This window comes from Puma concolor, chromosome A1 (assembly GCF_028749965.1).
Source record: "Puma concolor isolate L17-30 chromosome A1, mPumCon1.1.hap2, whole genome shotgun sequence".
Classification (NCBI taxonomy): domain Eukaryota; kingdom Metazoa; phylum Chordata; class Mammalia; order Carnivora; family Felidae; genus Puma; species Puma concolor.
In genome coordinates this window covers 126,788,226-126,805,413 of record NC_141667.1, presented here as the reverse complement: position 1 = coordinate 126,805,413, position 17,188 = coordinate 126,788,226, and the positions used below count along the sequence as shown (strand labels likewise).

At 45.6% G+C, this 17,188-nt stretch overlaps 1 protein-coding gene across 17 annotated transcripts in view; it reads right to left on the bottom strand.

Annotated features, from left to right (window-relative positions):
- Window positions 1-4,223: 4,223 nt before the first annotated feature.
- KLHL3 (kelch like family member 3) overlaps window positions 4,224-17,188 on the bottom strand; it is a 279,397-nt gene continuing 266,432 nt past the window's right edge. For all 17 annotated transcript variants that reach the window (XM_086703327.1, XM_086703314.1, XM_086703304.1 and 14 more), the window contains 4 exons: window positions 15,443-15,571; window positions 11,576-11,716; window positions 9,189-9,332; window positions 4,224-5,239 (listed from right to left, as the gene is read on the bottom strand). In XM_086703327.1, the coding sequence (XP_086559453.1) occupies window positions 5,211-5,239; window positions 9,189-9,332; window positions 11,576-11,716; window positions 15,443-15,571 (443 nt within the window). In that variant the 3' untranslated portion in view covers window positions 4,224-5,210. The remainder of the gene's footprint in view (window positions 5,240-9,188; window positions 9,333-11,575; window positions 11,717-15,442; window positions 15,572-17,188) is intronic.

The window sequence follows — 17,188 nt, the reverse complement described above, 5'->3', positions numbered from 1 at the left end:
AAAGTTGTACAAATTTAATAAAATATAACTAACATTCGTATACTTTATAATCAAAACATAACACCTGTAAAATTTCCAGGTCTTATAACAAACTTCAAAAAATAGATGTTTATTTGTAGCCAAATCTCTGTTTCCTCTTTCCTGTGCCTGAGACCAGCCCACCCACCTGACATATCACTGGACAGTTGCCCACACCACCCAACACCTACTGAAGGGACTGGCCTCTCTGAGCCTCACTGAAGAAGGGCCTCATCTGAAGATACATGGGAAGGGGCGCCTGGGTGGTGCAGTCGGTTAAGCGTCCGACTTCAACCAGGTCACGATCTCGCGGTCCGTGAGTTCGAGCCCCGCGTCGGGCTCTGGGCTGATGGCTTGGAGCCTGGAGCCTGTTTCCGATTCTGTGTCTCCCTCTCTCTCTGCCCCTCCCCCGTTCATGCTGTGTCTCTCTCTGTCCCAAAAATAAATAAAAAACGTTGAAAAAAAAAATTTATGAAGATACATGGGAATAAGTCTGTCCTTTTCATGTCTGAGATACAGTGGACAGTCCAGACTATAGAAATTAAATACTGAGAAAAGTTTTCACAGTTCAGATTTTATTAAAATTAAAGTCACATAGAGTATGGGAAACTAGAACTTGATTCCTGTTAAAATAATGCATTTGAGTAACAGTTTCTTCAGCTATCACTGTAACTGATGGAGCACATGATGAGCGTTCTTTTACAAGATATATGGTCTCTAACATCCTAGCAGAGAATACCAAAGCAAGGACCTTACGGATGCAATGTGTTAACAGGCTGTTAGTCATCAAGTCTGCCTGCCTATGGACAACCACATGGACAGAGCACCCACACAGACATACACATTCAGTGTCTTGAGTCTTCTTTCGAAGTATTTCCTATGTCATATACAAATTAAACAAGAAGTCCAACAAGGGTCCTTTATTGCCACCATAAAGGGGGGGAAATAATTTTCAATTTCAAGCAGAGGCAAGAACATAGTACTAGGGCAATTTGTTTCTTCAAATGCCACAGTCACATGCATTCCTGCCTGGGTTGATGCCACACCCACACGTCACTCAGCCCCATGACAAAGGCTGTGCAGGGGCTACGAGGTTGTGATTATCCACTATGGAAGAAGTCTCTTCCATTCCCAAATGTCCAAAGTGCTGCTGGCTCACCTGCTTGGTCACACAGCACACACAGCACAGCTAAACATGAGGGGCTTAGGACTCTAAATAGTGCAAACACTTAAAAAAATAATAATACATTCCAACCTCCTTGCTTCTCCAGGCAAACAAAGCCTTAAAAACTCCAGCTTAGAATACGAGTTTGCTCAACCTCCCAACCTGATCCAACAAGGTGCAAATGGGGAGCATGGAGGCAATTCAAATGGCACCTGTCCCGATAATAATAAAAATAAAGATTTTTTTTAATGAGGCTAATGGCAGATAAATACACAAAGTAGAGCCTGGGAGTACAGACACAGCTCAAGAAACAAGTTTCAGGTGTAGTGTGAGCATCAGATGTAAAGCATATGCTAAACACATTCTTAAAGATCATGAATAGTGACCCCTCATTTAAAGTTCACAGACAAGCTACTTCCAAAAGGGACATCATCCAGCAACAAAGGCCTTTAGCTGGCAGAAGCTTCAGAAGAACGAGGAGATCGAAAAGAATGAGGACTGGATTGCTGGACCTAGGAAACCCTTGGGAGTATGTACTGGAGGGCAGGGCTTTCTCTGGAGCGTCTCCATGCCACAGTGCGCCCAGCTTAATGCCAGGCAGTGACAGCCACCAGGAGATGGGCCAACCAGCCTCACCCCTGCAGAGAAAGCCAACTCCAAAAAAAGTGGACAGGGAATCTAGATGGCTAATTGCCAAGTCAGGCTAAACGTTAGTCCCTAAGCAATTCAAGAAACACCAGTGACTGAGTTTTCTGGCACTCTCCCTTGAATATGGTCTGAGACAGAGGACTCAAAGTCAAAGAGACTCATCTCTGGAGAACTACTGAAAAATCAGTTTTTGGAGAGTGGGAAACAAAGGGAAAATAGCTACAGCCATGAACTATGATAGTGAATGACTAATGGAACAGAACATTTCATCATCATGGATAATAAAAATCAATTCAAATATCCTAAAAAATTATCTTATAAAAATATCTACATTAAAATTTTAGCCTGAAAGCTTTAGCTTCAATTTTATAAAAAGGCAATCTTTGAAAGGATCTGGCTCAGGAATATACAAACATTACACAACAGATATCAAAGTAAGAGAGCTCAAAAAGCATGCTGGGGGATATTGCAACTGGTTTGTCATGAAAGAGAATTAAGTATTCTTATTGCATAGCAGAAAATGAGGTCACTGTCATTTGCATAATACTGCAACTTTTTAGAAAGAAAGATGCCATTAGGTACTTAGGAGAAAGAACTTTGGAATTCAGAGTCTGACTTCCGTGTTGTCCAAATCAGTATCCAAGTGGCGTCTAAGCTGCTTCTAACCTTGGGCTGCAATTCCATTTCATTACTGTGATCAGCTTTCAGATTTACCAGCGGCAAAGTTGCATTCACAAGCAGTTGGCAGCCACCCCGATGCGGGGGTGAAGGGTTCGCCTACCACATGGCCAGCACAGACTTGAAAACAAGTTTGTTGTGTCCACTAGAGAGAGAATCGTACCTGGTGATAAAGAGACAGCAGGTTTTAAATGGCATCTGTGGGCAGCCAGAGCAGACTGGCTTTTTGGTGGTGACATACCAGTGTTCTAGTCCCCGTGAGAAAGGACACGCGAGGATGAAATGAACATGGCCTCAGCGGTACTAACAGCAGGGGGCAGTGCTTCCGGAAAGGGAGATGGGAGGTGGAACCAATAGCAAAACTCCGAAAGCAGAAAACAGGGCTGGCTAGCTCTCAGGGAAGATGAAAAACATAATGTCCCCCACAAAAGCATGGAAGTCCAGCTCCTGGGTGTTGGGAAATGGGTGGGAAGTGCACCTTTAATCTGAAGTCGGGAGCTGTATGAATAGCACATATCGGACCCCAACCCCCAACCTCATCCCGACCGCACACCAAAACAAAGTCCCAAACCTTCCTCTGACAGAGAGGAAGAACAATTGCAACAAACGCTCATTCCATCAGCTTCCAAGCCAGAGCCAGGCAGGGCTCTGAAACCAGCCATCTCCAGGGCCAGCTGAGAACACAGCACCCAACTGAAGGCATGCTTTGATTCCTTTAGAGACATTTCCTCCAGGCTCAGCAAAGCTACTGGTAGTTTAGCCTCTTCCCAAAGCCGCTAAAAATTCTGGATGCCTTGGTGCTGCTCTCCAAATGTCTCACTGAAATAACATCTGCTCAACATCGGAAGACATTTCTTCTTCAGGAAAGTTGAGTGTTTAGTGCACAAAAAATATACAGTAAATACACAAAGCAGCCAACCAGCTAGGGAGGCTAGTGGCTTTCTAACTGCAGGGGTGAGCTGGGGGGAAGCCAGTCTCCTGCAGTATCTGCTTGGAAGTACCCCAGGTATATCAGAAGTCTAACATCAGGTTTCAGAAAGCCCTTTGGCTCCTGTAAGTGGGCCCCAAATCAGGGAGGGTTAAACTCCAGCCCCCACGGTGTGACACAACTCTCCAGACACAAGGCCTTCCCTCCTGATGCCACAAATTCCAACATAAACTACTTACTCCTTTAGGAAAGGCTTGCTTTCTTTCTTTTTTTCTTTCTTTCTTTCTTTCTTTCTTTCTTTCTTTCTTTCTTTCTTTCTTTCTTTCTTTCTTCCCTTCTTTTTCTTTCTTTCCTTCCTTCCTTTTTCTTTTTCTTTCTTTCAATGAAAATGATTCCATATGCCCTTAAATATCTGCCCCCTCCAGATGCTTGAAATCCTGCCATTAATTTTTACCTGTGAATTATCAAAGCTCTTATCAAGCTCCTCTTTTAAAACGTAAATATCCCTGAGAGAGATCACTCATCCAGGGCATTTATCACCATCTCCTCCCTCTCAGGAAAAACAAGGAGGGGAGGATTCCAAAGGATGGAGAAAGGGTACAGACCCTGGAACAGGGGGAGAGCACAAGAAAAGGAAGATGAGGACATTGGACAGACTTGGCCAACTGACCACTGACATCAAGTGCTGAGGGCCAGCCCCAGCTGATATATACTCCTTTGAAGTCATCCGTGTCCACCTAAATCACACATGACCCCACCCAAAGCAGGGGCAAAACTATCTTTGGGTTTGGAGGTACGATGACCCTTTATTTATCCTCCAAACCAGAACACTTTTGAGAGTAAAATGGGATGCTGTGAATAATTAAGCCTAGATAACCAGTATATATGGGGGTCCGTCCTATCACAGGAAAACTCAGAAATAGGATCCACTCAGACCATTTCAGGCAGGAACTACCTTACCACTTTGGTTTGTTGTTTTGTTTTTGTTTTTCATGTATATATAGATTTTTTTTTCTCCAGTGTCACTCAGGGCTTCTCCAAAGAGCTAGTTTTCCCAGCTGAAGAGACACAAACTCTCCTTAACCTGAATCCACGCATCAAAGACCAGTGGCCCAAGGATTAGGCAGTTGTCATCTGCTTCCTGGAGCAGAGCCCAGGGAGGAGCTGGGGAACCCATCTGTTCCCAGTTCTAGCACAAAGAGGGCATGGTACAGATTCAAGAATGCCCAGCTCTTTTGCAGACAGTGCCAGTAGTCAAGGCCAGTATGTAGGCATGGTCAGGGCAATGCCCCTCTCACCAGTTGCTTCTGGACATTTCTGGCCTCCAGAAGACAGCAGCTTTAGTCATCTCAGGGTTCCCATGGGGCAAATCCAGAAGAGAGGTTTCTGTGATTTGATTTTAGCATAGAAGGATCAGTAGTAAAGAAATCCAGTAGATTGTCACACATCCCCCAACTTAGTGAAACACCATGGTCTACACACATACACACACACGCACATATACACACACTTCAGGTTCTCAGGTATTCCCATAGAAACACACATAAAAAGCCCAAAGGTGCTGGAGCTGTCAGGAACCCACTGCTCAGGGAGGAGGCAGGTCACCAGCCTTCACGCTGGACGCACTTTGCCACATCGCCACATGGGAGGAGGGCACTTCAGGCTCCACCGCAGACTCTTGCAGCAAGTGGCCCCCCAGCATCATGGTGCTGCCGTTGTCAGTCACAGGCAGCACCCCTCCCCTCCCACACCTCCTGGCAGTGGGAGTTGGGGTCACAAGGGTTTGTGAATCACAGCAACACCTAAGATGAAGAGGAGAGAGAGTTAGCAACTTAGCTTCTCCAAAGTTATTCAGAGTCCCAAGGAGTTCATGAGTCCAAGCCATCCCAAGGGCCCCAGGCAAGGGAAAGGGGCATGTTTGTATCCAAACACGGAAGGGCCTGTGGACTCAGGCTGCCGGCCAGTGGCTGGCACTTTCCCACTCTCATGGCCAACTCCCAGCAAGATACTTGAACCCACAAGCACAGTCCTTCAACACCACATGTTAGTGGTCTCCCACCCCCAGCCCCTGCATCATCACATGTACACAGTTTCTATGGTAACAACTCCTTTCCTGATCCCAGGACTCAGCTGACCAACACTCAGCACCTTCACCAGACCCCCAGAGGCGGCTCCACAGATCTACATCTGTATCACTTTAAGAGAAGTGACAGTGATTCGTGCCTACATTTAGGAGACACTGAATATGAAGTGAAACTGGACTGACTTCATGGAAGTAAGATAAACCGAATTCCACTTGTAGCTCTGCCACCACTCAAGCTGCACTCTGGCCTCAGGCAAGTCCATTTACCTCTTTAGGCTCAGCTCCCATACTATTTAAGGTCACCCAACTGAAAGACCCCTCTAAGGCTAAATTCTACTTGGAAAAACACTCCAGGGGCACCTCAAAGCGGGGCTCAGTTGGTTAAGCTTCCAACTCTTGATTTCGGCTCAGGTCATGATCTCACAGTTCTTGGGATCAAGTGTCACATCAGGTTCTGTTGCTGACAGCTTGGAGCCTGCGTGGGATTCTCTCTCTCTGCCCCTCCCCCACTCTCACACGTGATCTCTCTCAAAATAAATAAATAAACTTAAAAAAAAAAAACCAGACATGTCTGTGTGTGTTAACGGTTTTAGCCAAGTTGAACCATCCTCCACAGCTAACTTTGTGAATCCACAGATGACCCTAGAATCTCTGTAACGTGGCAGATACCGTCGCTTGATTCATCCAACTTCCCTTCTCCATGCTGTCCTCTATTGCAGAGAATAGCACCGTATACACTCAGCTTCCCAGACTCCCTTGCAGCAGGAAGTGCCATGTGACCCAGTCCCAGCCAAGACCATTGTCAATGCACATCTGCCAGTGCTGCAGCTGTGCCTGTGTCCCTTGTCCCACCTCAGAGAATGCTTACATAGGGCCCAAGGCAGCAGCGGTAACTACTGGTATAGCTGGCAAAAGAGAAAAGGGAGGAGAAACCTGGTTCTCCAACGACAGTCTGAGCCCCTTGGCCAGCCCTAGACTTCTTTCTGCCTAAGACAAATAACACGCCTTACTTATTTAAGCAAGAACCTGTCAGTTTTTCAGATATCTGCAACTGAACAAAATCCTAATTTACAGGTAAGGTCTATTGGTACAGTGTAACTAGAGCCTCACTTTAACATATTCCCATGGCTATAAAATCTGGTTGCAGATGAGATTGAGAGAACAATGCTAAAAGAAATGCCAGGATACCCATGTGGTGAGATTGTGCTAAGATATCCATTGCAAATGAATTCTGGATAAAGGTGCAAGCAGAAAAGCTCTGAGGTGGGCAACAGCAGAGTCTCCAGACCCAGATGGGCTGCCTGACCCTGAGAACATCTCGCATGTACCTCGGGAATCTCTTTCATAAGGCAGCGTTTTTTTTTTTTAAAAGTAGGTTCCTATATTGCTTTTTATATAAACTTCTTTTGATTTTAAAAGTAAAATATTCTCATTACGGGAAATTTGGAAAATGCAGAAGAACACAAGGTAAAGAAATTTTCTAATCCCTTCATACAAAGAGAATCACCATTTAAAAATTTTTCTTTATGTTTTTTTAATGTTTTTTGGACTATTTCCTGGCTTCTAAAAATAATCCTGATCATTTACCAAGGGGATGCTACGTGCCAGGGAAGGCACAGTACTAAGTGTTCCACGTATTACCGCACACAAGTTATAAGAGATGTGGTATGATTTTATTCTCATTTTACAAATGAGAATACAAGAGGTTCACTCAGACGGATTACCCACCCCAGAGTCTCCAGGGCAAGTAGCAGAACTGAAACTCAAATTCAGATCTGATTCCAATATCCATTTTTTTAGGTGGTAGCTCTTCAAACGTCCGTGACCCCAGGACTACCTGAGTGAGCTCAAGTGGTACATACCTTGTGCGTTCTCCATTTTTAACCTAACAGCCTGTCACAAACATGTTCTTATGACATTAAGAACACTTCCACTGTAAAAAATATTCCACAGTTTAACTACTTCCCTGATGGCAGACACTAAGTAGCTCTCTGCCCTCTGCTATCATAAATAATACTCCAAACAATAACTATCCATAAATCTCTACATTTCAGACCATTTCTTTAGATTCTTAAAAAAATGGATTCACTCAGTCAATGGACTTTAACACAAATTGCACGTTTGCTTGTATCCTTCTCACCTGCTTCTAGAGTGGACAGACAATAAAGGAGTGGACATGAAATATTCAGCACATATATGAAATTCTAACCACTTATACCTAAACCTTCCCCTCTCATTAAGGCCCAATAAGAGCCAAGGGAGGGTCCCTCACTGGCCTCGCTGCCTCATACTCGAAAATGCCCTGGTCTTGCCACTACAGCTTTGAAAAGAAAATGAAAGTACTGGTTTTAATAATTAATCTTGAGAAAAGAATCACTCACTCTAAGACCAAAATACCTCTAGCATCTTTTATATTTAGTTGAGAAAAATCCTACACGAGGAAAAAAAATAAATTAAGTTTGCTGCAATTGAGGACCTGTCTTGACAAAATGTGATAGGAGCCCCTTTAAGCCTGCATGGTACAATCTTCCTCTGCACAGAAATCCAAAGAAGACAGAGTGATTGACCTTCTAATATAAAAAGGGAATAAGAATGCTGTTGGAGTCGTGGGGTAGACTAAAGGAGATTGTGGTTGTAGAATACGTAGGGTAATGCCTGGCATGTTCATCTGTGCTCAGTAAATAACTGTTAGCCCTAACTATTCCACTTCCTGGAAGACAAGATACAAGGAGCAGGGCTACATGCCCCTGCCATCAGCAGCACCCACTGTGGTCCGACCTCCCAGGCCTCACCAAACCCATCACACACTCCCCAGGAATGAGCCTCTACATTGGCTTCATTCCTATTCCTCCCTCCAGTCTCATGCCCAGAATAGTTTCTCCCCCTCAGCTGGGGTAGTACAAAGGACACGGGCTCAGGAGTCACACTGGAGTCTGAATTCTGACTTCGCCATTTTTTTTAAAACTATGTGGTCTTGGGCAGGTTCCTTAAGACTCTCCAAACCTCAATTTCATCATCTATAAAATGGAAAGATACAGTCCCATTCATCCAGAAGGTTCTTGAAAAGATGACAGCAAATGTACATGCTGTACCAAACACATTGCCCTGTGGCACAGGGAGGGAGCACCTGGCAAAGGGCAGTGAGCTGTATGATGGGAGCCCCCCCCCAAAGTTTAATCATGCCCCATTTCCTCCAGGAAGTTGTCACCTGTCGTGTCCTAAAATATGTACAGCAGAGCACATTCCATTTAGAAGTTATGAGGACATCACCTTGTATGTCCTATTTCATGGAGACAGACCTTATCTTTCCAATTAAACTTGTGTAAGGCAAGAACTGTATCTTACTCTATCTAGGAGCCCAGAAATGGCAATGAAATTCTAAAACCTCTTATGACAAATCAGAGTAGTTGGAAGCGGCTCCCTGGAACACAGGTGTCAAAGAGAATTCTGGGGCTACCTTCAGGTTCGCTGGGGGAAAACAGTGCTAATTATGGGTATGTGTCATGGGCACAGAATGGAAGAGTGGTGGGTGACATGTGACAATTATCTGCCCTCTCTGGAGAAGGCGCTTAGTCCCAAGTTCAGCAAACTCACGTCCACCCCCACCCCACACCCTCTGCTCAGGGGTGGGGTGAGGTGAGGGTGGAGTCGGAGTGAAGCGCACTGACCTGCGTAGCTCCGCCCCGTGCTCATGTTGGTTGGCAGCAGCGTCCATTTGTCGGTGACAGGGTTGTAGTACTCCACCGAAGCCAAATTGCAGGATCCATCATCCCCTCCAACCACATACAGGAGCCCATTCACTGCACACACCCCTGTGAACCAGAGGCCAGAGGAGACATTACGGCAGGAGTCACCAGTGATGGGAATGGATGGGAGACAGATCTGGATGGCCCTGGAGGTGCTCTTCCTCCCCTTCAAGGTAGCTCCAGGAGCTAGTTCTTCGGTCTCATTGTGCTCAACCAAAGGACACGCTGACAACAGCCACTGGGCTCCGAGGATCCCCCTTTCTAAAAAGGGGGAATCACTGCTACATGTCCCATGGACAGTTCCTGGCCCCTGACCCTATCAGTACTTAGAGCTTACCAGGAGGGGCCCCTCTCTACTGGAGCATTGCCTACTGGTGCATGCAGACCTCTCATGCTAAGGGACTAAGCATGAGACTAAGGGAACCTCATCCACAGTACTACTGCTCTGCTTCTAAGTTTTCCCTGATAAATGCTGTTAGATCCCTCTTGTGTGGCTATGGTTACGTCTGTGATGCCTTTGCACCACTTAAGTCTAAATCCACACAAAGCTCCCAGGGACCAGGCATCCCTCCTGCTCTGATCTCACCGAGGGCAGGTTTGAGGGCAAGGTCTCATGCAGCAGGGACTCAAGGGTAGGAAACTGTTATTTTGCTCATCAAGAGCTCAGTCAGTTAAGTGTTCAACTTTGGCTCAGGTCATAATCTCGCGGTTTGGGAGTTCGAGCCCATTGTCAGGCTCTACGCTGAAAGCTTGGAGCCTGGAGCCTGCTTCGGATTCTTTTGTCTCCCTCTCTCTCTGCCCCTCCCCTGTTCATGCTCTGTATCTCTCTCTCTCAAAAATATATATTTAAAAAAAATTTTTTTAATTAAGAGGCCATAGTCCAACATACATGTCTTTTTTCAAAATGAGACTAAGGGGTTGGTGATGTTCAAAAAGTTGTAATTATAAGTATTGATGAAGATATATATCAAACACTGGTGAGAAGATAAAATGTACCACTTTCCTGGATGGTAGTGAAAGCACGTATGCTCACTCAGGCTCAAAAATTTTACTTCTAGACTTTTATTCCAAAGAAATAATTTTAGATGTGTGCACTGATTAGCCAAAGGACCATTTGTAATAACAAAAGCGTTACTGATAGAAAAGATGGAAATAAATGTCCAACAGTAGATTAGTTATTCAAATTATGATATAGCCATTTAAAATATCATGTAAATATATTTCATGTTATAATAAGTTATTCATGGAAGATTTTAAAGTGGATTGGAAAAGGAGGTTATAAAATAGCATCACAGTGTGATTCCACTTTTGCTATTAAAAAACAGAAATATCTGTATGTAAATGTGTACCTATACACACATCTATTTTTGGACTCAAGACACACTAGCTGTGTTAGGTAATCCCTCGAGTGTCTATAATCTCTCGCTCATGTGGTTTAAGGCCAAGTGCCAAGTTACATCATGGTGGGCTTAGGCAATGGGCAAATTAATAACTCTCCTCTGTTTACACTTTCAACATGTGAGCTACAAATGAATTTAGCAAACTGGTAACTTGATATAAAGGAAATAAATCTGCCAGAAAGTCACCTAGTTGTCTTTCCAGCCTGGGAAGCTAGGCTAAGTCAACACTTTCATAGAGTAAAGAGGATAAAGTAAGATATAATAACAAAGGACCCGAGCCAGAAGACAAAGTTGTCAAAGGAAATAGTTTAATAGGGATGTCAGGCTCCCAGAATAAAAATCTAAACCCCCTAATATAAATCATTCTCACAGGAAAGAAAAGGGGAAGGGACAGAGAGACAGAAGCACAAAGCAAGGAAAATGGGAAGTGTTCCCACCAGAGAATGAATAAGGGGACTGGTTACCCCTAAAAGGAAGGAGATGGGTTTCAGGTGGGAAGTGAGGGGTTCTCAGAACCAGGTAGTGGCAAAGAAAAGATAGAAGCAAGCATCATTGCCTGACCATGTCCACACAGCCTTGTGCTTAACTACCCAACAGAGCCATTGGACAGGGGGCTTTGACGGTAATCGGAGGGCTTTTCTGGGTCTGTGTCTATGTGTGCACAAAGTCATCACCCTTTCTTGGAAGAGGAAGAACCCCCTGCATCTACATAGGGGACACTGTGGCTAGCTTTTGTGGTCCCTGGCTCTCCCCTCTCCCAGCCCAGAGCCTAGCTGGCAAAGGGATACTCCTGTGTGAGGTACAAGCTTGGGCCCAGGTTCTGGGGAGTCTCTCCCGTCTGCTTTTCTTTTGGAGCTAGTGTTCACTCCCAAACCCCGCAAGGACAGAAGGAAAGAGTGGTCATATTACCTGCGTTGCGCCTGCACATGTTCATGTCCGCCACCTGCTTCCAGGTGTTTGTTCCAGGATCGTAAACTTCAACACTTTTCCTCACCAGGGGCCCGTCATGCCCGCCTGTGGCATACAGCTGTCCACTGAGGACCCCGACCCCTGAAAGGCAGAGTACAGTGTCCCAGCCTCAAGCTGGCTACCGCGACCAGAAACCAGGAGGCCTGGCGTCCAGTCCTGGGCAACCGTCACCAGCAGGGTGACATGAGGAGTCCTGCTCTGTTCCCCTCGACCTCAGTGTCCTCATCCGTAAAACAAATATGACACCCTGCCTGCCTCCTACAACTGTCAATCTGAGAATTCCCTAAATACAAAGCAAAAATGACCCTGTATCTATTTAGAGAAACATAAATATATATATATATGTAACATGTATGTGACCATGTATGTATAAAATGGGGAGAGAGCATTCCTATGCAAAGAAATAAAGTAAAAAAAAAAAAAAAAAAAAAAGACTGAAAGAAATCCTCGAAAACATTAGAAGAAGTTATCTCCAGACGGTAAAATTACATTTGTCCTCCCGTTGGCCTGTCTGTGTTGCCAAGTCTTCCTACTCGTATTCCTCAGCCTTCAATTATACTAGTTGAGTAAGAGGAGTTAAACCTGGCAACTAGCCGCGTAGCAGGTGCACTGCCATCATTACTGCGCAGACCTCCCTGCATGCCCCAAAGCAGAACCCGTCCTTTCTGCCACACACTCTCCTCTTAGCTTGTACAGGGACATTACATCACTCCCGATGTTGATAGGCCCGAGCTTGGTTCTAGCATGGCATCGTGTACAGGATTCGGTGTCATCTTTTAAAATCCTTCAGTGCAGGTCACAGAAGGAAGGGGAGTGGAAACAGCAACAGACCTGGTGTCTGGGACACGTAGGTCTGGACGTGTGTCTCTAACTTGCTGCCGGGTGAAACTTCCCCTTTTCCAGGCCTCAGTTCTCCCACTTGCAAAGCAACATGGCACAGGGGCTACCTCGCCCCACGACAGGCTGCATCACAATCAGGTGGAGAGATTTTGAAAATATAGATTCCCAGGGCCTCCCTCCCAGAGACACTGGCTGGGACTCAGAAAAGGTACCTCAGGTGATTGGGATGTGCAGCAACGTGTCAGACCCAAAGACTCAATTTCTAGGATATAAACTTCACATGGACAAGGACCCTATACTATTCAGACTATTTCCCTGTGCCTGATGGTACTAGGTCCTTGTTTGAATGCCAAAATATGTAAAATCCCATCTAGCAATTATGCTGGTTGTGCTGGTGGTTCCTCACAGTTGCCCTAAACTAACAGCAGATGGTGGTGTTGTATCAACAATGGCTATCCAACGGACTTGGGTATAATGAAATTCAGTGTGTTCCAAAGCAGCCTCATCTGCCCCTCTCCCAGAACTAGCAGAGCCTGGGTTCCAGTCATGGCCTCTTTACCCTCCTCCAACCGTCTGCGAGCACTGCTCACACGCTATTGAAAAAGAAAGCAGCATTCCAGGTCCTCAGGGTCTCCCCTGCCCTTCTGCAGCCTCTTCCACAAATGTTCACACTGATGTCTCCTGGACCTAAAAGCCACCATGGCTCCCAGCACTTCAAAGGGCCAGAAGTAGCCAGAGGCCAGAGTCTGGTTCTTCAGCCACCAAAGAACACCCACCATGCAGGTTCTCAACTCCAGAGGTGAGGCTTCCCCTAATCTTAGGGATGTGAAGCATATAACAAAAGCTGACCTGGGAGCCTGAGGCCAGGGCTCTGACAGTAACTTGAGTCAAGAGTCCACCTCTGGGAGAGGGAGCATTCTCTAAACTGAGGTCACCCAGTGCCACGGCCAGTAGAGTTGCCACCATCCACGGCCAGAGCAGCCCCAGTGAACTCCACACAGTAACAAGGCCTGCGCAGCCTGGCACAGACGGAGCAGTTCGCCTCCAGAGGCAGATCTATGGCAGATGGGGCTGGTCTGTGCTAGGGGCTCCACACGGGGCTGCCCCTCCACACTTGCTGCTTGAGATGCTCCTAGAAGCAGCCCCATGTCTCGCTGCCATTCCACTCCTCCTCAGCTGTCCCTACATCCTTGAGCTTTGAACTTGCTCTCACGCCTAAAGTCACAGAAGATTCCTAGGAAGTACAAACAAGACTCTACCAAGACTCTCTAAACCAAAATTACTAAAAGAGCTCTAGGAAGGGAGAGGAACCATCATATGTGTGCATTGAACTGGCCCCTGGGAACATCTACTGCAGCCCACTCATTTCACATCTGAGGAATCAGAAGCCAGAAAGGGGGAAGGGACTTGCTCAAAGTCACATGGCAAGTTCTAGCAGACTCAACACTAAAGCATAGGCCTCCTGACTTCCAGGCATTTGCTCCATGTTCAAGGAGGGCCGACTGGTCAGAATCAGCAAATACAATCTCACTAAAAGTAGTATTCCACATACAAATGCTTCTTAAATGGGACCATACACCTTTTTGTTTTCTAACTAGTGAGCACACAAAAGTTTTTGAATAATATTAAAGTAGCATTAAGGAATGCTGAGCAAGTAGTCATGTGTTTGGAACTGTAAAGTGAGAACACAATTCAGTCTTAAAAATACAATAAAGAAAAAAAATGCACACACAAAAAAGACCTTGAGGACATTATGCTAAGTAAAAGAAGACAGAGAAACACAAATAACATATGATGTCCACTTATATGTAGAGTCTTAAAAAAAAAATCAAAGCCCGCAATACAGAGAACAGATTGATAGTTGCCAGGGGGAGGGCCAAACGGGTGAAAGGAGTAGAAATCCTGACTCTACCAGTTATATGACCTTGAGCAAATTACTCACCCCCGGTCAACTTACTTTCTGTTAAGTGGAATTTATGTTGTGTCTACCTTTTAGGGGCAGTGGTGAGGACTAAATAAATTGAAGGTGCTTATTAGGACAGCACCTGACACGCAGCAAGCCTTCACTTTTCAGGGATGCAGTTATTTCCACAGAGATGGAAGGGATGATGGTGAAGAGAATATTCCCTGCGAGAGGTTAACATGTAAGTGCTTCTGTTGGTGGGAATGCAAATTGGTGCAGCCGCTCTGGAAAGCAGTGTGGAGGTTCCTCAGAAAATTAAAAATAGACCTACCCTATGACCCAGCAATAGCACTGTTAGGAATTTATCCAAGGGACACAGGAGTACTGATGCATAGGGGCACTTGTACCCCAATGTTCATAGCAGCACTCTCAACAATAGCCAAATTATGGAAAGAGCCTAAATGTCCATCAACTGATGAATGGATAAAGAAATTGTGGTTTATATACACAATGGAATACTACGTGGCAATGAGAAAAAATGAAATATGGCCTTTTGTAGCAACGTGGATGGAACTGGAGAGTGTGATGCTAAGTGAAATAAGCCATACAGAGAAAGACAGATACCATATGGTTTCACTCTTATGTGGATCCTGAGAAACTTAACAGGAACCCATGGGGGAGGGGAAGGAAAAAAAAAAAAAAAAGAGGTTAGAGTGGGAGAGAGCCAAAGCATAAGAGACTGTTGAGAACTGAGAACAAACTAAGGGTTGATGGGGGGTGGGAGGGAGGAGAGGGTGGGTGATGGGTATTGAGGAGGGCACCTTTTGGGATGAGCACTGGGTGTTGTATGGAAACCAATTTGACAATAAATTTCATATATAAATAAAAAAAAAAAAAACAAAAAACATGTAAGTGCTTGTGTCGAGCTGGAAAGGTGCCAGTGGGAATACAGACGTTAAAAGCAAAGAATGGGAAGGTGAAGTAAGGAAGAATGTTCAACTGTTGGTCTCCGGACCCACCTGGGAGTGGATCAGACATAGCCTGCGCCCTGAGGCTCCTCGTACCTGCGCCACTGCGGCGGGTGCTCATGTCTGCCACATAGGTCCATTCATTGGTTGCTGGGTTGTACTGCTCCACGGTACTCAGGCACTGGCGGGAAGCCCCATCATAACCCCCGACAGCATACAGCTTCCCTGGAACAGACAAAGTGGTTGAGGGTGGTGGCAGGGACAGTGGCACAGAACTGGAGCTTGGCTGAAACTCCATTGTTAACCCACTGGGGCACCTTCATCGCCATGAGAGTTCAGGGCCCCTTTCCTCCAGAGGGACCACAAACCAGACTATGCATTCTTCACAATTCTGCCTTCTACTTCCTCTTAAGCCATGAGGCTCCTTAATGCAGTTCAGAGCATCTTTCTAAATAAGCACCCTAAATACCCAATGCAAAGCTATGGCCTGGCACCACTGTGGCTCAGCATATTCTTGCTAGCGAACTATATTAGATCTTCTCCAGAATAAGGCACCCAAGAAATAAAAAGCTAGTGGGGCCCAGCTACAGGCAGGCAGATTGACTTTTGGCTAATGGCTTACAACAGCAGACAAAACAAATATGAGAAGATATTCTTCAGTGAGAACCCAAACCGTGACTTTACCATACTTCATGTGCTCCATCCACAATTCCAGCAAAGGGAACATGTGGTCGCAGCATGGTGTGTGCACTCTGGGCTGGGGTGGCTGGAATTCATCGAAAGGCTCCCTTGTGATCTTTAAGCCATGCGCAAGATCACTGAAACACCATTACGCATAAATAAAAATACCATAAGTTGTTATCTAAAGGCATCATTTCTGCCTGGGGATGGACATATGCGGTTGGACGAGGGGCAGGAAATCAGCATTTCAGCTCCCCTAGAGCAGAGATTCAAACATGAAGGGTCTCTTCTTTCTGTCTCTCTCTCTCTCTCTCTCTCTCTCTCTGTCTCTCTCTCTCTCTCTCTCCCCCCGCCCCCGTGTGTGTGTGTGTGTGTGTGTGTGTGTGTGTGTGTTTGTTTGTGTGTGGTAGGGGCAGTCCTACCTCACCTAGGCCTAGGCCTCAGACCTATGGGGAGTAATGGAGTTATAATAAGGATCTCAAACACTAACTGTAGACTAAATAAACACTGCCAAATGCAAATCCACTGAATAGAGTTACTAACCAAATGAGGTGCCTTTTTTTTTTTGTCATTATGTGCTTTCCTGAGGGAGAAATACCAAAAATAAAACTACTATTTGGAAGTGTGCCATTTTTTTAAATTAGAAAGAAGCTCAAACTGCTGTCATATCAAATATAAAATTACTGCGGCGCCTGGTTGACTCAGTCGGTTAAGCGTGTGACTTCAGCTCAGGTCATGATCTCAAGGTTTGTGAGTTTGAGCCCCACATTGGGCTCTGCGCTAACAGCTTGGAGCCTGAAGCCTGCTTCGGATTCTGTGTCCCCCTCTCCCTCTGTTCCTCCACTGCTCACACTCTGTCTCTCTCTCAAAAATAAATAAACATCTACAAAAATGTTTTTAATTATTTATTCTTCTATCATTGAGGCTGGTTTTGTTTTCTGCCCCAGAGTCCTTTCCAGGGACCCTTCTAAGAAAAAAGGGACACGTCCTCCCCAGTTCTGCCCTTACGTAAGCCAGAGCACAGATTCCTGACCCAACAACTCTTCCAGGGTCCAGACTGCTCCCATGACATAGGCTGGCCAAGATGCAACAACCTGCCCACCAGCTGCCCTCTGCTCGCCAAAACCTAAGTCATTCAGGTGTGGAGGAGATGCGGAGCTC